The 25,537-nt window shown below is 38.0% G+C and overlaps 1 protein-coding gene across 12 annotated transcripts in view; it reads right to left on the bottom strand.

Annotated features, from left to right (window-relative positions):
* Window positions 1-25,537, bottom strand: part of LOC131431139 (heterogeneous nuclear ribonucleoprotein R) — a 104,736-nt gene that overhangs the window by 13,084 nt on the left and 66,115 nt on the right. For 5 of the 12 annotated variants that reach the window (XM_058596681.1, XM_058596699.1, XM_058596689.1 and 2 more), the window contains 7 exons: window positions 23,431-23,566; window positions 16,788-16,921; window positions 12,344-12,472; window positions 12,132-12,272; window positions 11,949-12,055; window positions 11,648-11,784; window positions 3,926-5,468 (listed from right to left, as the gene is read on the bottom strand). In XM_058596681.1, the coding sequence (XP_058452664.1) occupies window positions 5,059-5,468; window positions 11,648-11,784; window positions 11,949-12,055; window positions 12,132-12,272; window positions 12,344-12,472; window positions 16,788-16,921; window positions 23,431-23,566 (1,194 nt within the window). In that variant the 3' untranslated portion in view covers window positions 3,926-5,058. The other 7 variants (XM_058596725.1, XM_058596716.1, XM_058596733.1 and 4 more) reach the window with 3 other exon arrangements.

Raw genomic sequence — 25,537 nt, forward strand, 5'->3', positions numbered from 1 at the left:
CGAAAAAAAAAATAAAACAATCAACTATAATATAAAAGAAAATGAAAACTATACTGGTAACGATTTGAAAAATAAACATTTAAAATATCGGCAAATTGTGCAATTGCAATGGAACTGTTACCAGTGTTTCGAACCGGCATGTCTTTTTTTTGTTGCGGTTGCTTTGTATCGTTACCATAACTACCGGTTTTGTTTTTTGTTCATTGTTTTTTTTTTCCGATGTATGCGTGCCCACTTGCTGGGACTCACACCAACACACAATCAGAATAAGAGAAAATACTTTTTTTATTTCCACAAAAAGAGTTGGATACAGATAGGCGAAACAAACAGCATGACGACTACCAAACGAAAGACACTCCAACTACTTTTCAAGAACAATCAACTGTGGTGCTTTTGTCTAAGTTTCGTTTTTTTTTTGTTTCAAAGTTTTGTTTGATTTCGAATGTAAAAAAAAGTATAACTAGAACAGTGTGGACAGAAAAAATTTTGGCACTTACCTGCAAAAGATGGGTCGGATGAATGGTCCGATCGTAATCGGAATATTGAGCTTTCAGTGGCGTAAGTATATTGTTTTTTTTTTGTTTTTGCTGCGTAAACAATGACTACTACGTAATAACACAATGCCAATTTGAGTGGTTGAGAAAAAAAAAGTTACAACGAGAACAACTAGTGGAAACAAAGATGGAACGGAAAAAACAAACAAAGAGGAAGGATACTGATACTATTCGGGAGCGAGAGAAAACAGGGAGCAAAAGTGAGAGAGAGAGATGGGGAGAAAGGTGCGAACTGATCAGAAAGTTGAAATGGTTTTTGTTTGCTAGAAACAACGGAAACACTGCATCCAAATCCCGAGTGAAAATAAAAAATATATTTTTCTTTCTGACAGGTCGCGTTATTTTTTTGTTCGTTTCGTTTTTTTTTTTGTTTGCGATGAACTAAATCAGTTTGAGAAAACAAAAATAAAAATCGGAGAATTGGAAAGAAATATAGAAATATATTTTGATTCATTTCTTCACGGTAGCAGAAAATAAACAAAAAAATAAACTAGATTCTTCTTAATAAATGTTGAATCGCACAAGGTTGTATTTATTTTCATTTTCTTTCTCTTTATTGTGATCATTCTCTCTATCATAGTAGGCTGGCTTTCGCTACGGCCCACAGCCACAAGAGCTGTGTCTTTATGTCTGTCTGTGTGTGTTAGAAGTTGCAAGAGCGAAAGAGAGAGAGAGAGACTGTGAGTGAGTTAGAAGTTTTGTCTAACACCTATACAGGTTCCTTTCTGCACTAAATCGTAACCCTATATAGACATCGAGTTTTCTTTCTTCTTTTGTTTCTTTAAATTACTATCTGATTGTTACGGCTATAATAAGGCATTTTCTTTTCCCTAGGTTCTGTCCTAATCAGGAAACGAATCGATTAGTATTTTTGCTATCCATCTTGGGATGTGCCGGAAAAAAGGGTATCACGGTTCAGAGCACTGGTATGATTTCATTTTCAATTGACTACAGGAGCAAAACATGAATGCTAAGATCTAACAGTGGTTGTTGTTTATTATTAGAAGAAAATATAACAATAGAAAAAATGTTTTTTTTTTACGTTTGAATGGTAATTATCAGAACGACTCGAGAACCAATGTTCTCCCGGTTGCCGGCCTGGTGGTGAAAGCGGAACAACAATCGAGAACTGTAGTAATGGTGGTGTAGACCTGATTGCAGCGAAATGGTTTCGGTGTGTGTGCGTGTGCGTGTGAGTTTGTATCGATGCTGGCTACCTCATAAAATGGAGATGTACTTGCGGCGGGCGTGTGTGGATGTGTGTTCTGTTCTATTCGCAGTTAGTACAATTTGATGTGAGATGATTGTTTACAATAGCGGGTAAAAATAAAATGGTCGATCAACACAAAAGAAAAACAAAAGATCGATGCTAGTGCACGGGTGTTTTGCTAATAGTAGAATTATTAGTTTTAGGAAAGAAAAAATGCAGTTGGAGTGAATTAGGTAGGTGGTTTGTCAAACACAAAAATTTAATCCAGTTGGCCATGCCGACAACGAAAACAAAGCGCATTATCTAGTGGCCAAAGTTGAACTTTCTTCAACTACAGTTTTTCAGCATGACCAACAGTTCTTTTTTTGTTTGTTCTTGGGTGGTTTATTTAAATATCCTTAGCGGGCAGCACATCGAGTCCGAATGAAATAGGTGAGCTGGTGGTTGAGTGACTGTAGAACGAGCAGTTTCAGTGGTAGGATCATTTAAATGCAATACAGTTCGAAAAAGGGAATCGCAAATCGCTAAAAAACAGTTATCTTAGACACTAGAATTTAGTAGTAATATTTAAATAACAAGAGGTTAGAAAAATCAACAAAAAAGTAGCAAAAATAGAATCTGGTTGAAAACAGACTTAACATAACAAATATCTTCTCAATTTTCAGTATTTCTCAAGAGAGACGATTATTACTAGGCAATTTCCGATTTGGATTAGGACGATAGAAAAGATATTTTCTTGCCATTGCTTTGGACCCTGAGTTCAACAAATAAATCCGAGTAAATTTTGTAAATACTAATCGATTCATTATCAAAAAACAATTTTCCATTAGTGTAAACATTGTTCTCTCTTTACTATCGTAGTATCGTATTTCTAAGCGAAAATACACAGAAAAAAAATTAGGCTAGATTTAAACTATTTCCTAAACTGACAGTGTATGTAGGCGTCAACTTAAGCGTAAAAAAATTAACAGAAACCCAAATACAATCTGCTGGTTTCCATTCAACATCGAGAGTACATCTTATAGTATAATGCAACACCGGGTTTTATTTATTCAAGTGATTATATACGTTTTCGATCATTTTTTTTTTTGTGTGTGAGTGTGTGTGTTTAGTTTATATTAGATTATCATTTATAAAAGTGTAAAACTTAAATTGAATTGAACAATGCAATGAATTGGTGAATTCATATTCGAGAAATGCAAGAGCATAGTAGTAATAGTAGTAGGCCGATGTTTTCTTCATTTACGGAAAACACGAATACACCGAGCCATGCTCGCACAAACCGAACAGTGCCGAAGTAGAAATTTCGAACAGAAAACCGCCTACTATTGAAGTTACGCGGCGGTTGTCGGGTTGATTTTTTGTTTTCTATTTCCATTGTTAAATCGTAGTAAGCTAGGTGCTGTGATTGTTGAAACTGTACATTGGAACTGTTGGTTCGATACTAAAACAACACTAACACTGAAACAGCTTCGTTCCGTTCGCGCGCGTTCGATGCTCATTTGCTACTAAACGTACATGTGTGTGTGTGTTTCTGTATTGGTGTCATTACAGTCATGCTTTTGTCTTACAATCTACTAACAAACGTGAAATGGGCGAAGCATGTTTCGCTGAATTATTTTCATTCCGTCTTGCTTGTCACTTACATAGTTTTTTTTTGCAAACAAACTAATCACAAAGTAACTTCTACCAAAATATAAAAAAATACAACTAGATCGTGATTGTCTCTTCCCTATAACACGAATTCCTATGACTTTTGACATTTGTGTATCATTCTCATTCGTATTTTTTTGTTTGTTTGTTATATATCTTCTTTTTTTTTCGTGTGCATAACACTACTCTATGCATATTTGTTTTTTTTCGTTTTCGTTTAAATTATAAAACACCTTAGATAAACAAAAAAGAATAAAGGTAAACAGAGAAATGAAAGCTGGCCGTCCTCACCTGGTATATTTGGTAGCGGCTTGGCGCGCTGCATGCCACGACCGTTGAGACGAGTTTGACCCACCCCACGGACCACCACTGCCGCCCCGATTGCTGCCGGAGCCCCCGCGGTGCCCACTCGCAGACCCGGCGGGACCCCCGGGCGGTTGCTGTTGCCACGGTGCCCAGCGATTCGGCCACGTGCCATGATTCCACGTCCATGACCAACCCCCTGTTCGGTTCGGTTCGGTTCGGTTCGGTTCGATACGAAAAACGTTCGTTCGTTCGTTTGTTCGTTCGTATTTGTGAGTGTGGAGGACGTGTTTTTTTGTGTGTGCGTGTGGATTCGTGATTGTTTACGGACACACGGATAAACATTGGCCCGAATCATTTCGTTTCAGTCATATTCATTACGTTGACAGTAATAGTGATCGTGATCGCATATATCGCGTGTTTGTGCGAACATTGCGAACATTCGGACACACGTCGATGGAACAATAGAAAAATGAAAATAAAAGAAAAAACACAAGAAAAAGAAGAAAAGCGAAAATCGCGTTAGAAAATGAATTGTCGCTGGTGCTTTTTTTTGTAATCTAGAAACAAGTAGAAACAAAACTTATAACCTAACGTAATTGCTATGTCTCTGTACCGGAAACTGAGAATAATAATTATACATTAAATCACCTAACGGTTTCGATTCTGACAGTTGGATTCCCTACCGATATATATATTTTTTGTAGCTTTACTTTCTTAGCAAATGGACTTCAAAACCGATGAAAATTGAGAAGACTAGCATAGCTGTTTTGCGCGTTGATAAGAGAAAAAATCGTGGTTAGTACAAACGACAATACGGATAAGTTACTGGTGACAAGTGATTCAACGAATGAATGAATGAATAAATGAATGAAAGTCTGTACGCGTTTTCTGTTTTTTTTTTGTTTGACAGTTAGAATGATTTGATATATAATTCGCTTAAAATTAAAACTGTCTTAACATGATTTAATGAAACAATTATGAAAAAAAAAATCCTTCGAAGAATAACACTGCAATCGTGGCCAAAACAGAATTAGGGGGAGCTTCCAAAAAATGTGTCCAAATTGAAGAAAATGGAAATTAGGATAATGAAAAGCATTATAGTAATAATGAAGCGATGGTAAAAGAAGCATTAAACAACTAAAAAGCAATAAACTAAATCTAAAAGCACCGATAATTTGCTTTCACCTTAATCTTCCGGATAGGAAAAATCAAAACAGTAAATAAACATAGCAATTAAGAGCAATTAAAATAACCTGTCAAAGCGAACAACGAAAAAACGTAACAATCGAAACAAATGTACATACTAAAACATACAAACAGGTAACCCTTTTGCTCTCAGACAATCTTCCGTAGCTTCGAACCGATCGGATTTCCTCTCGTAGCGGCCGCCGCCGTGTGATGATGATGATGGTGGTGATAGGAGTGGTGATGGTGGTGGGACGACGACGGGCCTTCGCCGTGACCGGCAGCACCGCGTTGACTGTGGTGGCTTGCTGACGTTCCGGCGACGGCAGCTGCTGCAGCGGCGGCGGCTGCTGCTGCGGCTGCCGCCGCCGTTGCCGCACTCGGTGGATAGTCATAGTAGTAACTATCCCGGTAACTTCCACCGCCCGGACCACCACGATAGTAATCATCGTAGTATGGTGGATCTGCAAATCCACCGCCGCCGCCGCCGCCGACGCCGATGCCACCGCCGACACCGTGGTGCGGATAGTCCGCATACCCGTAGTAATCGTAGTCTAAATCTGATGATCGATTTTCGATTTTTGTTACGTTTTTTCGTCGATGATTAGTTAGTACAAAATTAGCGTATGATTGATTTATAAACAAGGTTAGTGTTGTGTACCGTGAGTATGGTTAGCCCATGAGTAGATGGCGCGCGGCAGTAGTGGTAGTTGTAGTTGATTGTCGACCGTTCGCCGGCATTGCGGTATGTGTGTGTGTGAGCGAAGAAAAGAAGAGAAGATAGAACCAACAAATGCGCTCAATCAAAACATCATGAATTGTGACACGCTTGCTTCGTCTGCCTAAACTGGGTCCTAGAAATGTAAATTTTGATTTTTGTTTTTGTTCACTTTTTTTTTGATCGAGAGTTTTGTTTTGGAAATTTGGAATTTTGAACTACTTTCACGATGTTTCACTTGCACTCTGAACTATTCTAGCAATTTAGATTTCTCTTCTCCCACAAAATCACCAAGGGTGGTGGACTGATGCTCGGTACGGCCAATTGGAAAACAAAATTAAATCACGTACTAACGGAAGAGTGAATCAACTAAAGCAGCAAACGAAACAGGAGTAAACAATGACTACGAAGAACAGAAACAGATAAGACAAGGGATCGAATTGAAAGAAAGAAAGAGAAATGAAAAGAAGCCGATAGTTTTCTATAGGACGACAACACGAAACGAAGGAAAAACCTCCTCCCGGCTTTTGAAGGCTTTTCGGTTTGCGAAAATGGACTACTTACCCGCAACAGCTTATGTGTCGAAGAGCGAAGTAGGCTTTGCAATTTGTACGTCGTTAAAAAGTCGTCGACTGTCATTTTTTCCCCCCGTTTTGTGTACTTATGAGCATTTTGAAATTCTGACAATGTTGTATTATTTGTTTATTTACGAATTACTGATTTGACTCTTGGTAGTAGGAGGAGAGGTTCTTCTTATTATTCTTCCTTCTGGTTGGCGTCACTTCACTTGAGATGGTACCGACTGATGGCAATTCAGGCTATATTTCCAGTTAATTTTAGTTTATGTTCCAATGGACTTTCTTTTCACTGGATTACAAGCGAATTGAAATTCTTTCTTTTTTTCTCACTATATAATCGAATTTTCACCGCACTAAAACGATGCAACTCGCTCACTCGTTGAAAGTTTTACGGGAGTGGGAAGTGGAACGAGGGATTAACTTCACACTTCCCAAGCTGCTTTTAATGATATGTGCGTGCAGTCAAACACACAAGCAACAATCGTTAATATTAAATCCGGATCAAAATAAACGATATAAACTAACGAAACAATCGTTGAAAGGCTTGGTCCAACGTACACCGATAAAAATTTGCATGTTGACATCATGTGTAACGTGTGTGAACACATGAAAATTACTCTTAGCTCATGAAATGAGTATAAAAATGAGTGTGACATTTTAATGGAACTCATGTTCAGAGTTTGGATGAACGAAGCAGTGAAGGAGAGAATTGATTTTGTGTGCACTGCCACCGCTAGCGCGTATATTTGAATAAAGGTTTTGTGGTAATGAGGACATGTGTTTTTACAGCTCTCTTAAAGCCATAGTAATAGGCAATTAAAAATCAATGAAAAAATATTCCATGCTGGATAAAGACTGTCCCAGAAAGTATGGACGCAACCAAAAACCGCTGCCATTTCGCAATGGTTCAGAATCTGTCAATTTTTATGGCTACTCCCTGTTGTTTACACTCTTCTCTAACCACTTGTGCAGTTGTTTATTCGTTTTCATTTGTTCGTTTTGAAATGCGTGGACTTTCAGCAGAACAACGTCGAAAAGAAGCAAAAACAACCAAAACGTAGTCCGAAACAAGAAGCATCGATCAGGCCGAGGGTTCGAAAGCTGTACAATACGATTCTTGCTGGAAATTTGAACTGCATAATCGTGGACGACGAAACCTACGTGAAACTCGATTACAAATCTTTGCCGGAACCACAATATTATACGGTGCGAGAAGGGCAAGTGTTAAACCAGTCCGAGACATCGATTGAAGTTGAAAAATTTGGTATGAAAGCTATGGTCTGGCAAGCAATTTGTAGCTGCGGTAAGATTTCGAAACCCTTCATCATCCATCACTGCTTCAAGCCACGAGGATCCTGTTGTTTTCTGGCCAGATCTTGCTTCTTGCCACTACTCGAAATCAACGGTAGAATGGTATACTACCAAAAATGTCACTTTCGTCCCAAAAGACATGAATCCACCAAATTGCCCACAACTTCGACCAATTGAGGAATTTTGGGCATTAACGAAGACGCATTTTAGGAAACATGTCTCGGCAGCCAAAACCATTTAACAGTTCGAAAAAGATTGGAAAAAAGTGTCAAAACTTGTCGCCAAGAAGTCTGTACGGAATTTAATGAGGAACGTTTGCAAGAAGGTGCGCCAGCTAGTCTACAATGGCTAAGTAGCAAATGTTGAGAATAATATTCTGTTGTTGTAGTCTAATATTATCAGTATATCGAATAAAATTTGAATATCTAACACTTGTGAATTATTTACAGTGAAATCAAAGTGCGTCCATATTTTCTGGGACAGTCTTTATTGATTACAAGACTTATATTTTATCCAGCTGGTTGATTTACTCTCATGCACTATCTCGATTAGGCCCAATTAAACACTATTTAGCAGGAATTTGTTTTATAGAATTAACAAGAGTGCAGGTGTTAGCTTCTTTCAAGCGCTTGTTTGTTCGCAGTACTTGCTGAGATCGTCAGATCGCCATCGCTAATTCTGCGCTCCTGCTGTTTCTAGTATTCAAGTATAACTAAGAATTCTTACCCTATATTAACTTGACATGAATTGAATATGTGATATGCCACAGTTTTCGTGGCATAAAGTCATCATTAACAGCAGTTCGCGTTGGCTCTCAGTCTGTTGAATATATATTTTTCAGCACTATCCAGCCTCGTGAGGAAAGTTGCTTGCTATGAATTATTTTGTGAGAGGAACGACGTTCAGACCACGAGAAAGAAGATTATATTCACGGCTTCTGTGCTTCATGAAGACTCTAATACCAGCACATCTGTGTATATGTGGAATATAATTGCTTCCGCTAGCGTGGTTCATTTTGTCGGGCAAGGCATCCTCTTTCTGAGCGGCGGCATTGTTTGCTCACAACGCAATGAAAACTATATGTTCATTCATCGGTGGATGAATATTCCAAACCCTGATACCGCCAGATTCTGTTTGAAATTTATATGAATGTCAACATTCTTTTACATTTTAACTGCCAAATCAAGTGTTTTCATTAACATTCCTTCTGTCCTTATTACCACTTGAAAATTAGGTGATTTAGTAATTTAATAGTAAAATATAGAAAATTCATTGAAAAAAAAATCTAAGTGGAAAACTACACTTGAACATTAGTACATTTTTACATGAAATCTCAAAATAAATCCATTTGTTTCTAGTTTGGTACGAAAGAGCACTTAAAATTGAAGTGCTATTTACACATGAATCTCTTGTAACTATTTTTATCAGTGTAGGACGTTTGCGTAGATCCGAGTTAGATGGCCATCTAACTAAGTGAATCACTGTGGGGAGAATGGTTTACATAAAAGTGTGTATTCGTCTTAAAGTACACCGAGGAAGAAGCATTAAAGAGTTTCATAAGCTGAGCATTTATGAACCAAATAAAAATCAATTCAATTGAATGTTACACATTTCCATAAATAACTGTTTAAATTGAAATCATAGACTGTCAATGATTTGTTCTATGCTATTCACTATTGACAATATCGGTGGACGAGCAAGGAATAATTTTGAATAAAGAATTGTCGTTTACTGCAATACGGCTCAAGTAAAAACCAGTACTCGCAAATTTTTATTTTTTGTATTCAACGAAATATTTAATAATGCACACTGCCTTAGCTTTAGGATGCCGAGAGCCAAAGAAAATTTGTATTAGTGCAGCCTGGACAGAAATTTACTTTTCATTTCGATAATGAAATGATTGTCAGAAATACAATAAAATAAAAACCTCTAATTTATGAAACTTTTTTATTTTTTTAGAAACTTCTCTAAAAGGTACCCCTCTGTGTTATAAGCCAAACACATGAAATGTATGTATAATATGAATAAATTATAAATTTATTCTTACGGATTACGAAGTTCGTTTCGTTTCAGTGTGGGATCAATTTTCAAAATTAAAAAAAGGTTGAAATGCACATTTCAATCAATGGAATCGAAATAATTTTCACAATATCAACTGTTTTGACAACAAATAGTTATACATTTTAGTTAAGTTATTCAACAATACCCAAAGAAGCATAGAGTGGAAAAGTACACGCGGTAAACTAATATATAAATAAATAAATTTTGGGTAATTCTAACGATTTTTTTGTTGATATAGTGATAGTAACAATTCTGATTTGATTCAAACAATGTTTTTTAAACAACCAAACAAGCATATTTTGTTTGAATCTGCGATATCTCATAAAAAATTACTCAAATATTACTCTATTCAAGACACAAACCAGAGGAAATTCCCTTTCCACCCATACCGAGAGTCAAACCGTTTGCTTCGATCAGATTAGCCTTGAACTGGGCAGCCCACTGCTTTCGTGAATGTGAAGAGACTTCGACGCTTACAAGTGATGAACCTCAAACGGATGCCACGCGTGGTATGAATTCTTTTCGCGTCCTGCTCGGAGCATAAAATACGACCGTGTACGACCCCTCAACATCGCTAGATGCCCCTCCAAATTAATTCAAATGCATGCAAAATGGTAGTTACTTACGAAAACGGAAACCCGACCTGACTTCCCGGACCCTTCCGGCTAATTTTTTCAACGCCGACAACAAACAGGAAATGGTTTACCATTTGTAAGTGTACTTTACATACTACACACTACACGCGACTACAGTACAACTACTACGTCTACGGCTACGGCTACTACTGCTACTAGTAATTATTGTTACGGTTTGCGCGCTACAGAGGAAAACTACTTTGGTATGAGGATGTTGTTGATGGTAGTAACTGCGATGGATCGCTTCCGTAGGATGATGATTTAAGGGGGGGGGGGGGAGGTTTCGTTCGGTTAGTGTGGTGATTAAACAGAAAACGTAAGCGAAAGAAGGACAACAAGCCAGATCCTAGAGCTGACTTCTACCAGAGGGTGGTTTGGGTTTCAATTTATTATGCATAAATATATCGTCGTGAGCGGGAGGGAGATTGTTTTTTTTTTGTTGTTGTTGTTGTTGTATTAGATCCGCAAAAACTGCCTAATAGTACAGGATGCACTTTAAGAATAAAAAAAAACTACTTGATGGTGGTTTTTGTTTTGTTTGGTTCTGTACAGTACTAATACGATTCGCAAGGTTTGCCTTTTCCAGCGGGGACACAAATAATCTAGTGGTTTGGTTTTTGTACATAAGTAAATTTTGTGTAAGAGTCCTGCGGGTTGGGGGAACGGAGACGAGGTGTAAATTTTGAGAAATTTCATTTTTGTAAACCAAATTTTTATCGGGTGTACTTTGACTAGACAACGAGGTAATAATAAACAACAACATTTCTTAGTGTTTAAAAAAAAGTCAATTGAAAAATCATGCAGTGTCTTTCCTTTTTTTTCTCTTTTCTCTGATTTCTTCTGCTCGCGGCGCTTAATTGATAACACTAGTGGTACTAACTATCGATCATTATTATCGTTCCGTAAAGTGTGTTTGTGTGCGGAAAGTAACCGAAGAAAAATCAAACCTACATGCACATGGAAACTGAAAGGAACGGAAACATTTTTCATAACAAAACTAAACCAAAACAAATGTAATTACTAGTAAATTTTCCTCTCCGAGTGAAACTATAATAATAACACTTTTACCCAATTTTTTTTATCTCATGGTGTAGAGAGAAGATACGATTTTGTCTGATTTCTATTTTACTCTAAAGTCTGATCATATACTGGATTTGGTTTTCACCACCTCATACTCAATTTACATGTATAGGACTACACTTAAAGAGGTTTAGGTCGTTTTTTTTAAATTGCTGTTAAAACTAGCAACGGTTGCATCAACTGTGTTCTTCCGGTTACTACTAGTAAAATGTATTGCAAGAGCAAGTCTGTTCTTTGCTGTTTCTCTGCGCTGCTGCCGTGTCTCCCAAAAAACGACGACGACGACAACAACCACAACAACAACAGCCAGTTAACAGACGAAAGACGAACGGGAAATCGAAAATTGCTTCACTTACCATAATCGCCGCGGCTCATCGGGCCGCGCATCGGAGCTCGTGGACCACCGGCGCCGCTAGGAACTCGCATCGGTGGCATTGCACCTGGCATCATACCGGCATGCTGGGGCGACATGCTGTAGGGAGGAACGAAATCACTACACATTAGCACGGTTTTAGCTACTGTTCTCTGACTTCGCCTATCCGTCCAATCGGGTCCGGAATCGGCTTGGCTTAGGGGCAAAGGAACTACTACTACTACTACTACAACTACTACGAGTACTGCAACGACCAGACCAAACACGATAGCTAGTATATTTACCCAACAATCCCTATTCTGCTCTGCAGAAACTGGTTCATACGCCTTTCCCGTGCCCGCAGAATTTCTTCCTTCTTTTTCTTGTCGGACGGTGGTTTCGCTAGGGATACCTGAGTACGGAGAAACAGAGAAAAAAAAAGGTGAATGGTGTTCGGACAGCGCTCACTCAGTGCGGCTCTAACTTACCTCGATATGCGAACCGTTCACATCCTTTCCGTCCAAATCCTTCATCGCGTCGACCGCGTGATCACGATCCTCGAAGTGCACGAACGCGTAGTCTTTGATTTTCTTCACTCGTTCGACTCGACCAAACTGCTCGAAACATTCCTGCAATGTTGGGAATGAAGGGGTTAGCAAAATCAGCCAATAGTAAAGGTTCTATGCATCCAACAACTTACTTTTAACTTTTCTTCACTAGTGTCCTGTGTCAGATTCCGCACGTATAATACTTTCACCTTACTCATCGTTTGTTCGTCGGGTTCTTCCTGGGGATCCGCCCAGTCCACTATTATATCACAACCCCACACCTGGAAATGGAAGAATAAACAGTTAAACAATGTCCCGGTATGCTTCGGAATCATAAAGTTGAAAACAGTTCAGCTCGAGATTTGAACTAGTTTTGTTGACAACTCAACAACATGTTTTTTTGTTGATCTTCCAGGAAATTACCAAGAAATGTGAAAATATATCGAAGGACGAAACGACAATGAACACTACGGTAAGAACAACAAGTAATTCTTTGATTAACAATTTCACCCTTAGTCAAACATTACCCAAATTTGTGTACATTTTCCAGTTACCGTACAGACTAGTATGCAATATCAATCCTCATTTCATTTCTTCGTTGATTTCAAGCGTCTGAGTCGAACAATTGAAAAACACGAACACGTGTCATACGGAAAATTGTTTCCATCGAAGCAAGCGAAGGAATTCTTCGTTCGAGTCCGCAATTGGGTTTTGCACGAACATGCCATAACCTCACAAAATGAACAGAATGAACTTTTTTTGACAGTCGACAGTGTACTTGTTTACAGTTTAAAAGTTCATCAGAGGTTCATCGTTCGAATGTAAAAATTGTAAGTCGCCTCACACTAAACAGATTCATACATATATCGCTCCTTGATGCTGGAAACACATACAGGGCAATCTTTTTAGTTCTTTTCACTGCGGAATACGTTTTAACGGGCACTCTTTCGTTATTTTTCAATTTTTAACTTGCAGTCGCAAAACAAAACAATTACACGGCAACTGTCAAAGATGAACTTGATTCATCGGCAGTTCATTTGTGTCGTCATCGTGCAGAACATAATTAAGTTTTACACGATGACGACACAAATGAACTGCCGATGAATCAAGTTCATCTCTGACAGTTGCCGTGTGTTTGTTTTGGTTTGCGAGTGCAAAATAAAAATTGAACAATGCCTGTTAAAAGCGTGTTACACAGTGAAAAGAACCAAAAGGATTGCCCTGTTTGCGTTTCCGACTTGCAATTTTTCAATTCAAACGATGAACTTTTAAACTGTAAACAAACCATCGGCGGCAATCAAAAAAAAAAAGTTCATTCAGTTCATTGAAGGAGTGTAAAACCTAATTAGGTTTTGCACGATGACGACACAAATGAACTGCCGATGAATCAAGTTCATCTTTGACAGTTGCCGTGTACTTGTTTTGTTTTGCGACTGCAAGTTAAAAATTGAAAAAATGACGAAAAAGTGCTGTTAAAAACGTATTCCACAGTGAAAATAACTAAAAAGATTGCCCTGTATGTGTTTCCAGCATCAAGGAGCGATATATGTATGAATCTGTTGAGGCGCCTTGCAATTTTTACATTCGAAATATGAACTTCTGATGAACTTTTAAACTGTAAACAAGTACACGTCGACTGTCAAAAAAAGTTCATTCTGTTCATTTTTGTGAGGTTATGTCATGTTCGTGCAAAACCTAATTAGGTTTTGCACGATGACGACACAAATGAACTGCCGATGAATCAAGTTCATCTTTGACAGTTGCCGTGTACTTGTTTTGTTTTGCGACTGAAAGTTAAAAATTGAAAAAATGACGAAAAAGTGCCTGTTGAAAACGTATTCCACAGTGAAAATAACTAAAAAGATTGCCCTGTATGTGTTTCCAGCATCTAGGAGCGATATATGTATGAATCTGTTGAGTGTGAGGCGACTTGCAATTTTTACATTCGACCGATGAACTTCTGATGAATTTTTAAACTGTAAACAAGTACACGTCGACTGTCAAAAAAAGTTCATTCTGTTCATTTTTGTGAGGTTATGTCATGTTCGTGCAAAACCTAATTCACCGAATGAATATCATTTGACAGCTAACGATGGTTTACGTGTTCATTCGAAATTCTCAAATAAAATTGCTAATTGCATACTGCTATAGAATTTTGTCCGGAACCGACTTCCGGTTCTGGAAATACAGAGTTAGGTGTGTTTAAAATTGCAAACCGTCATTTACAAAAAAAAATCGATGCAATACACGGAAAATTCTCCTAAATTTAGTTCGAAACAGTTTCAATTTGGAGGTTGTGTTAGTTTCTGTTCAAACAAACCGATCTCGGTTATTCCGATTTCTAGTTCCCGGCTCCGGAAGTACCGGATATAGTGGAACTCACTTCATTTTCTCAGAGATGGCCCAACCGAGTTTCTCAAACTCAAGTTTTAATGAAAGGTCCTATGGTTCCATAAGCTGCTATAGAATACTGTCCAAATCCAAATTGCGGTTCCGGAACCTCAGGGTGAAGTACGTTCAAAATTCCAAACCGTGACTTAAAACGGAAAAGCTCATCTAAATTTGGCTTAAAACTGTTTACAATTGCGAAAGTTGCTAGTTTATGTCCTATACTTTCTTGTTTTTATTCCAAATTTAGTGACAAGTTTTTTGATGCATTAATTATTAATGTGTACGAAATTATTAGCAAAATAGGAAAGGCATCATCACACCACTAGATGAATTAAAACATGTTTTTTTTTTCAGATTACACCAGAGCTTAACGTGTCATGCATTTCTAAAACATCAGGAATTCAAAAAATCATTTCAATTTCAAACTTCAAAGCCACACAAAAATACTCCAGTGTACGCTTTAATCAATCGCCGAACATCCTTTTACTTCTTCTTCATTCTAGACGCAAGAGTACCATGTGAATGGCTGGTCACTAACGAAAATCAGATGGCCTCAAGCCAATATGAAACTTAGAACATGTTAATCGATGCATTTTTTTGGCGAATTTTGTAGTTTTCATATCTCGTTACTCTAAGGAGAATATTTTATCCGCTCCCATTTATGCAAACCCATTACTCGAGAACCAGAAATTTAGACAGCTTGCATCTAAGTTTGCTTCCTAAGCTGGGTATAGAGAATGAATTTACTCAATTCAACTTCATTTGGTTTTCAATCACCACGGCTAGCGAATTGATATACTTTTTCAAGAATATTTCCCTATTTTACATAGCAAGTTTTGAGAGTCTTTGCTAGCAGACTGCACTCAGTAACTCGTACCTCCGGAACCGGAACTCGAATCCGAATAATATTCAACGGTAGCTACGGGGCAAAGTGACTGAATGCAAAAGTTGTTTCAGTCACCTCTGAGAAAGTTGAAGGCACATTTTTGTTACATACACAAATGGACGATCGTGATATTGTTTGTTGGGGTATTATTCGTTCATGGTGATTTTCTCGTTCTGGTGGTTTCTGTGAATTTGCTCGCTGTTGCGATTTTTTCGTTGCGACATTTATTCTGGAGATTTTGTTCGGTGTGAAGATTCTATTTGTTATAATGCTTTTACCAAAGTATTCCAGTCAATAGACCGGTTAACGGGAATGCAAGTTGATTGTAAGTGATCGGTTCAAGATACTTTATACAAAGTACTTAACTAAAAATGCTAGACATTTTTCCGTTTTTCACCCAACTCACGAATACTACGTGGAAGAACTGTTCACCCTTCGAAGCGATCACGACTGGTGAACTCATTTTTTACATCTTCCCAGCATTCACGCAACCCACCTGGGTTCGATTCCCAACCCCGAACATATGGTCAGAAAGATTTTCTGGTCCGAAGAGGCGAATGACCTTATGCTGTTAAAACCTCTATAATTGAAACAAAAAAAAATCTTCCCAGCTAGTGAAGTGCTGCTCAACAAGTGCGTGATACATCAATGAGAGCAAATGATAGACCGAAGGAGCCAAGTCTGGGGGGTATGACGGATGGGGCAAAAGTTCGCATTTGAGTTAAGAAATTATGTTGATCGTTTTCGCTGTGTGATTTTTTCTCATGTCTTGTAGAATATTCTGGCCATTTTTTCGAGCACTGCTTTATTAAATTTTATCATTTGCTGTCGGTGTTACAGTGTATTTATCGTAATTCAAGACCCCTTTCTCAAAATAAATTACGTTTTTATTACTGGTACTGAATGTAGATCTTTATCACGAAAGTCACTTTAACGAAAGAAAAGTGATTACTTGGATGAGTTTGTTGTTATTATGAACATCACACCACCAATATTGTGTTGGGAAAATGATTTTTTGTTCACTACAGTGGTTACTTCACTGTAACTGGTAAAATATAAAATCAAGTGAAGTGATTTGTGTGTGAAGTGAAAGTGGAAATGAGAACGGAAGTTTCATGTCGAAGAAAGCAAATTTCGCTGTCTTTCATTCAAATCATGAGGAACCCATTTTTTTTGTGATCTGAATCTTCCTCATTGCAAGTAGATGATCGAAATTGGCTTGGCTACTAACCTTTTTTTCCCCACTTTTAAATCATTCGATTTTTGAACTGTTCAACTTCATGACTATTTGAAGAAAAAAAAACAAACACAGAACTTACCTTTATCCTTCCTGTTCCGAGTCGCCGCTTCGCTAGCGAAGCCGCTTTGTGTGATTCGTACTCGAGAAAACAGAATCCCCGATTCTTCTTTTTGTCGTCCGGTGAACTGTAGATTATCACTTCCATTAGGCCGGCTGTTCGCGGGACGTCGTCAACGGATCGGATTGGGTTCGGATTTTTTTGTTTGTTTGTTTATGGAACACCGAAGCAAAAACAATTGATCGGCGCAACAATATGGGAAAAAATAAAAATATAAACATATTAGTAAAATACAATCCCTAGAATACACGACAAAAGGTCCTTGGAACACTGCAACGAAAAACTCGAGACCTGATGGGTCATGAAAAAAAAGAACCGGTCAAAGTTGCAGTGTCCCATGGCCGCTGGGGAGTTACTTAATAGGCTATCGCTTAAGATTAGGCTGCATTTTTTTTCTAAAATCGCTAAACAGTCGAATAGCCAATCGTTTGCCGGAGTACACGCAGTCACTCATTCGTGCGGTGGTTGATTGCGTGGCTTCGTTCGTTTAGTGTTTTTTTTTCTTGTAGCTGTTGCGAGAATCGAAAAATATCTCAATTTAACACTTATCCGCGGGTCAAATGTTTCGAAACCGGGTGGAGTAACAATTTTTTCAGTTCTAGTTCTCAACAATTTCGATCGTTTGGATTTTGACAGCAAATGTTATTTTGCGTTGGGCCTGTGAAGCCCTCGATTTGCTGTTTACAATGTTGCAGATTAAATCCGATTTGCCAAATTTAGTGCCAAAAACGCTTCTGTCCCTGGAAGATGTCTGGTTGTTCGTTTCGGAATAGGACTAAAGCTCGAGGGTAACCTAAAGGGAAAGCCAAGATCGCTTGCTGCTGGATGAACTGTTCCAATATACTAAATCTAGTACAGAAGGCTTATTCTTCAACTATAGCCGGCTCAACGTGTCTGCACTTCGAACGTGTTCATCGAAAGCATGAGGTTTACAATCAATACAATAGATACAGGAGCTGAGAAACACGGTTGTAAAATCTAAACTCAAATGTTCTAACCAGTTTTGTCACATAGTCGAAGTCACTAAAGCTCCTCAGTTGAACTATCGTTCTTATTATGTAAGAGTCTTTCAAATTATCGAATGAACGATGCTTTAATTAAATCTGATAAAAAATCTGAATCGTACTGTTCAAAACAAATCATTTTTGGGCTTTTGAGTAAAAGCCAGAAACTGAAAACTAGTTTATGGTGGACGAGAAAAAAGCTGCGCACTATCTACGAAGACCGATAACGGCTATAATTAATTTTAAGGCGTGATCGATTTACATGCATTCACACGTTCATTTGATTCGAAGTTGTTTAAAGTATTACATGATTTTGTTGCGACGATGGTGGAAACATACATCAGATTGAGAAATGAGAAAAAACAGGAAGATTGAGCGCCAATTGGTGTTTTCACAACCGACCAATTTCTTCCAGCAGCGCACGATCTCTATCCCTCGGTTCCCATAAATCTTCTATTCCGTACGGGCGAAATCAGCTGGGAATCGTTTCGTGAATTATTTGATCTATCCGATGAAACTTGACAACTCGGTGGCATTTGTTTGTGCTAGGGAAGCCACAGCTTCAAATTTGCAGCTCAGAATTCCGGTCACCGGGCATATCCAATATTGGGCTTAAGGTCCAATTACACGTGTCTGGTCGGGAAACAGTGCAAATGTTCAATCGTTCAATGCCGGCACAATTCCAAGCACAGACACTAAAATTCTCTCATGCGATTTCAATGCGTGTATTCATACGTCACAGTTTCAATCAGGGAAACCAGGTCAAGTTTCATAATATTGACTGGAAATTTTCGATTATCTCGTATGAAGCAACTTTTTGGATGTGGGTTCGAATATAGCGTACCTGGTTGGGAAACAGTACCATCGATTCGAAGAGTGATTCATACTGAACAAGCTTCTACAAGCTCTGTTTAGCGCAATCTCTGTAAAAAAACGCTTGATCTGGGGGAGAAGCTTACGGATCGAGATCGGAGGAAAACGATTTTCTCGGATGAGACAACCATCGATTCTATTCAGCACACTGTCAGACATTCGGTGAAAGTAAAATGCAGTAGAATCTGTTCCACAAGAAAAATATTGATGATAGATTTCGAAATTGCCCATTTACTCGTGCAAGACTACCGAAATTATCGCAGCTGAAATTATTAGAATGTTGAAGAGGGCCGTTGAGAAATGGGTGTTAAAAAAAACCAAAAAAAGATGATTATTTTTCTGAACGTGGAAAAACAAAAGTGACGATCAGATAATATGACAGCGTGACTTGACAGATGTTTAAAAATAACTCTTTTCCCCAGAAAGCAAAAGGCCGGAGGGGAACAAAACGACGTTCCAAAGATGCCAAACTGCAACACAGTTCTATAAGCTCAAAACCTCTACTAAGGGCAACCTTCAATGCGACAGTCCTGCAACAATTGCGACAGGTAAAAAACGATTTTATTGCATTAAACCACTTTTTGAACGTGGGTTCGAGTGAAGCGTTTCTGTTTGGGAAACAGTACCCATTTCGTTGAACGACAGTGCACTTCACAATTGCAATAAAAGTAAATGTTTGGGGGTGCTTCTCATTGCAGGGCTTTGAAAACTTGAAGTTTTTACACGTGGCATTCAAATGCAGCCAAATTGTTCGAATTGCCAATTTACATACCAATTCTTATGAAATATGGTTTTGATAACAGAAATTGGATTCTTCAAGGGAACACTGACCTGACGCATCGGAGCCGCATCTAGTGCGTCTGGATAGAGGAAAGTAAACCACGCCACTTTTGTTTGACCCTTCGAGTCTTTTTCGACGAAAACTCTGTCGAACAATTTCTGGGAAATGATGAGGAGCAAACTTGCAGGAAAGCCTATACACAGTTTAAGGTAGCAATTATCTCAGAAATTCGGAAAATTGGGCGTTCTTTTAAAACGGACGAATCTCCGACCATTCTCAATGGTATTTTCTAACTATTTTTATTGAAGGTTTTTCAATGTAATGCATGTAAAGCATGAATAAAATAAATAAAGGGAGATTTTTTTACTGGTATCTCTTTGGCAACACTGTTTTTGACTGATCGTGCGTGAATCGTGTCTTGTGTCATTGTCAAACTTGTTCAGTTTGATTTAAAATTTAATCATGAATCATCGTTAATCACAAGCAAAATTGCCGCATATGGAGTCAAGACCAACCAGAAGCTTTGCAAATGCTACCAATGCCTCCCAAAAAAGTCACTGTTTGGTGTGGATTATGAGCCGGCGGCATCATCGAGCCGTACTTCTTTAAAGGCGACGATGGGCGGAACGTCACTGTGATTTTGGCCACAATGGAAGGATTGGGCATGTATAATATGTTGTTTCAACAAGACGGTACCACATCCCACACGGCACGCGAAACAATGACTAAATTGAAAGCCGCCTTCGGTGAACAGTTTATCTCACATTTTGAGCCCGTCAATTGGCCGCCTAGATCTTGTGATTTATAACGCCTTAGGACTATTTCTTGTGGAGCCATGTTAAGGCTCTTGTCTACAAGGATAAACCAGCAACGATTGACTCACTGGAAGCCAACACTGAAGCATTTATTCGAGAAATTTAACCTTGCCCATGGGCCATCTAAAGCGGAGCCGCCACCAACATTTGCATGAAATCATCTTCAAACATTTAATTATACTGATCGTTCTAGCGATTTCAAAAAGATTTTAATTTTTTAAAATTGAATTTTATACCTCTTAGAAATCACCCTTTACTTTCAATACTTTCGCGCCTTCTACCTGTGAACGTCTGTAACAACTTCTAGACTTCAAAGAAACGTTCCCTAGAAATTTGGAAATTTACAGACAAATGTAAATATGCAGTTCTGGCATATTTTAATTATAAATTCAATTGTATTTGACAGCGTGGTTTTTTTTTCAGATATCGATAATTTGACAGTACAAAAATGTGCAACAAAGTGTTCATATTTCGCAACTCTCACATGATGAGCAAAGCAGACGGTAATTAGTGACGATCGAAGTAGGCTTTTCAAATTCTTCATTCTGTGCATTATCGACTGACTCAGGTTGTTGTATTTTTGTAAATCTGTCAAATTTGTCGAAATGTCAAGTTATAATCAAAATTCGAAATAACTCACGCAACGATTTACAGCCCTGATACTCGATGCCCTTTTGTTTTTTTTTTTTTTTGAACAAGTAGAAAACTTTTCTCAAAATAAGACAAACATTTGACAACAACCAGGAGCACTACTAGCGCCTCATGAAGAAAACCGCACATCTATTGGTAAGAAATACGATCGGGATTACAACACTCAGGGGATTGGAGCAGATAAAATAGAAAAAGAGAGAGAGATTAAACAAAAACAAAAGCCTTTCGGATGGGGGCTAGGACACGTTGCTTGTGAACCAGTGAAAATAGGGTAACAGGCGTAAAACTGGGAAGGAGAATTTCACGTTTGTCGTGTTATTTTGGATGGGGAAATGGAAGGCGGCTTGGCTTGGGTTGGGTTGGTTGGTTGGATATCGGGTTTCCACAGACGATAATCTTATTATAATCCTCGTTATTATTTACACAGGAAATACGGTGCCGAATAGGATCCCCTCGGAATAAGGTGCTACTGCCTGGAAAATATCTGGTCTAGTATTTTTTGTTTTCGTTTGTTTTTTTTTCTTCTTCTTTTCGGCTGAGGTGCGTGACAAATTTCTCCAGTCATTACACGTAACTCATCTCTTCAGTGGGGCCAATCGTGCGATCCAATCAATGACAATGACAGGGCCGAAAGTATGCCGGAATCGTTTGCTAACCCATCGTGCGCACACACAAGTTTGTCCGGATTGCGTAGGAAATAGAGAGAGAGAGAGATAAAGAGAGAAGAGAGCGATATGTACACGGTACCAGAAATGTACTCATTTGCCTAGGTATTTTCGACTCAATGTCAAATCCATGCGAAGACGGTTCCGTCGGACATTCAGTCCAGTGTCCGTTTAACAATTTGTGTTGTGAGGATTTGTTTTATGAAAGTGGACAAACTAAATTTTTCAAGAGCGAAAGTACTGTACTTTTCTGGTATCGTGTAGGAAGAAAAACGACAGATAGAAAGGGGGGTGGGAAGAGTAGATAAAACAGAATGGGTGGTGATAAGGATTAGGTCGAAACCCGATTGGCCGAATTATTAAGTACCAATTTTCTCCGAAATAAAAATAATATACACACCAAGTGAGTGAAAAGTCATGTGCGAATAATAATCGGCAATAATGAGTCAATCGATTGTTTTTTTTCCCGGAAATTGATGAGCGGGGATTCCAGATTGAAACAAAAATACATCGATTTTCGTTCGTCGTACTGTAGCTTGACAATTCGGGTCAAAATTTTTGGCATTCTGGCATCCAATCCGGTGTGTGTAAGTGGAGCTGAAAAATTTTGACAGCTTTGTCTATATCTATATCAGGAGGGTAAACGCTGAATTTCCTTCTATTTTTTTTTCAAAATTTTGCAGTGTTTTTTTTTTTGTTTCAAGTGCTTTTGAGGGCTAAACCAATCCATTGGAGGGCGTGTCGAATCGTTCTTCTACCAATGCAAAAGCTTGCCCGGGAGCTGCAGATTGCGTTGTTTCTCGGTTTGAAAGGTACAGAAAGTGCGAATTTGGCGGTGATTTTGGATTTATCTTGATTCCAGGATCGTAAATTGTTGAGCTACAGAACTGTGAAGTGAAATTTCCAGCAAATTTCGCGATAGCTGAGCTGTTTGTTGTTGAGATTTTGTTCAGATTCCTGCTGGAAAGATGTCACTAGAAAACCCGATTTTTTGTTTTCTCTACCAACACTAGCAAACACTACCAAAACAAATCAAATCAAAAACAGAAAAACGTCAAATCCAAAAGTAGTAGTTTTCCAGTGACATCTTCGCTTAAAGTGATAAGAATTTTTGTTTTTTTTTTTTACAATTTTGAGTGGTAAATTTTGAGAACAAAAAAACAAACCAAATTCGATTACAAACCAATCAGAAAAACAAGGAAAACAGAACAAAAAAGCGAAAAACCAATCGCAAATTTCTTACTGTTTACTCTATTTTTTTTGTAAATATTATTTTGATCGTGTGTGTAAATACGTAAACAAAACCAAAAAAAAAAGAAGCCAATCGAATGCGTCATTTTCCAATCGCTAGTACAGTAAATACCAAATCACACTATAGTCCGGTGGGCGGTCGATTTTCTTTGTGGTTGTTTTTTTGTTGTTGTTTTGGGTTAAAATTGTTTTTATTTTCTGATTTTTTTCCTTTTGGGTGTTTGGTGGTTGCACTACAACTACAAATTTTCTACTCCTAGAGAGGAGTGGGCACAGCAAACGGCAGAAAACAAAGATGGCCGCTGCCGCTGCAGCACCCCTCCCCAAAACGGAACAATCAGGCCAATCCATCAGTGTTTTTTTTATTTTTCTCAAACGTGCGGTTCGTCGGGTGCGTAAGGGGAAACAAGGGGGTGGAGAGACACGTCAAAATTTTGGATGCGTACAAATTTCGAATACTGACTGTGGTTTTACTCAATCGAAAAAAAAATCACATTTCCAAATAGTTTTTTTGTTTTAATTTTTTTTTCTTACTTTCGCATGGGTAGGATTTGTGGGACTTACGTGCGTATTTAGCAAATTCCTCTAACAACTCATCGCGATCTCTATTCTTAGGAATATTCCCGACAAAGAGCCGGTGATTGTTAAACGATATCGTTACACCAATCTTTTTGCCTTTCCGAATTTCATAATCATTCAGCTGGAATTGGATAAGTTTGACAACAAACGGGAAAGATTTTGGGTTCAATGCATACTCTTTTGACAGTTGTTTTGTTTTATTTTTTTTTTTGCATATGATTTTGTTCAGAACAACGAAAAATGATGTGTCAAACGAAAACGAAAGAAAACAAATGAATGCTTCAAATGAACCAAAAATCGATGGACGGATGATGACCGGATGGAAAACGAAGCGTGGTTGGCAGAAAAAAAAAATCAAACGAAAAACAGACTGCTTTGATGGGGGGAAAAGGTTGTGATCGATTTGTGATGATTGATGTAATTTTTTGGAATGAATATCATTCGGGTTTTCGAGTTCATCCGGGCTCGATTCGATGAGTGAAAGTGAGGTTATGTTATTTTTAACCTTGTGTTGCACACCATTTTGTTGTTTTTTTTTGCATTGTTTTTTTTTCAATTACCATTTTTAAGCAACTCTATGTTCTGCTAGGTTATGTTTGATATTTCTATTTTTTCGTAAAATAATGACTGGAGATTATTAACAATTACTCTAACATTGGGAGCATTTAAGTAGGTGCGATTAGAGACAGTTCTATCAACTATTTATTGAGTTCAATTCTAAAGGTTAGCACACCCCCGTGGCACAATTGTCTAGACACTAGATAACCTAGATGAGGTTGCATTTCCGATGTGGAATGTATGTGTGTGTGACAGAAAAAAAATTCGGTTTGGTTCTACATTCACTTGAAATGCTTCCGCCGTTTGGTTTTGTTCAAGGTGAATTTGATGCAAGTGGTGAGATTTATGAGGTGATTTTGGTCGCGTGGATTAGCTTGTTGCAGATTCAATTGGTGCGTGTGTTTAATTTTGATGACGTATGAATTTGGAAGCCAATGTTGGTGTTAGAAACAAAACTACGTAACGAAATTATAACTGTTCGAAAATAATAAGCCAGAAGAATAAATCACATCGAACTGAAAGGTTTGATGTTGCGTACAGTTGCAAGCGCAAGAATCGGAATTTCAAACGATTGTAGAAAATGTTGATGCAATAACATTTGTCTAATGCGACTATCTTGACTATGGTATTCATAATGTTCTCGCTGTTAGTGTTAAATTGTACGGATTCGCAATAGATTATTTCAAAAACCTCTGAGCTAGCAAGCCATGTGCAACTAAAGACGATTTCACGAAGAACGAATATTTGTACTTACAACGACTTTTCAAAAAACTATAACTATGCAAGTGAATCCTTGATTTTAATTCCGGCAAACATTTCACTACTAGTTTGTGAAAGTGAAATTATAGTTGTCCTGAAGACGAAAGAGTAATCTTCCGAAACGTTGGTAAGCTACACGCTTAGTAAAAAAATGAAGTTTACGCTTGACGTAAATTCAAGCATGCCGTAATTTCTTCGGCGATGAAACAATATTACATTTAATAACATGTAAAAAAACGGTTTTGTCTCTATCGCTCCATGTTGAATTGATTTATATTTTTACTAAGAATTCAAACAGAACTCTACCTGACATCAGACAGAAGTTTTTTGATAGATGTCGGATGGAATGGCGCATCAGAGCGGATAGGAGTTATACGAAAATTTCTGTGGTGGTGGAAATGGTTGCGTTTCCGTCGGAAGAAAATACCACCAGACTTTGCATGGTAAAATTTTCTGTATGAATTGGTTTCTAATTTCAATCAATTCCGACAAATTAACACTTAAAAGTCAACTGAAATTTCTAGGTCTAGTTTTCTGGCATAATCGACCTTTGGTTATTGTCAGTGTCGATTATTCTGACTAGAAAGTCGTACAAAATTCTGTGTTAGGAAATTATTACGACGCCATCCGAAAAACAAAATTACAGAAATGAAGTTTTTGCCAAAATTTGGACTTAATTCTGAAAGGTAGAAATATCTTCCAGATGACGGATGGGATTCTGTCAGACTCGTACAAACGACCATTAAGTAAACTATTTCCGGAAGTGGATTTTTTA

Source organism: Malaya genurostris, chromosome 1 (assembly GCF_030247185.1).
Source record: "Malaya genurostris strain Urasoe2022 chromosome 1, Malgen_1.1, whole genome shotgun sequence".
Taxonomy (NCBI): domain Eukaryota; kingdom Metazoa; phylum Arthropoda; class Insecta; order Diptera; family Culicidae; genus Malaya; species Malaya genurostris.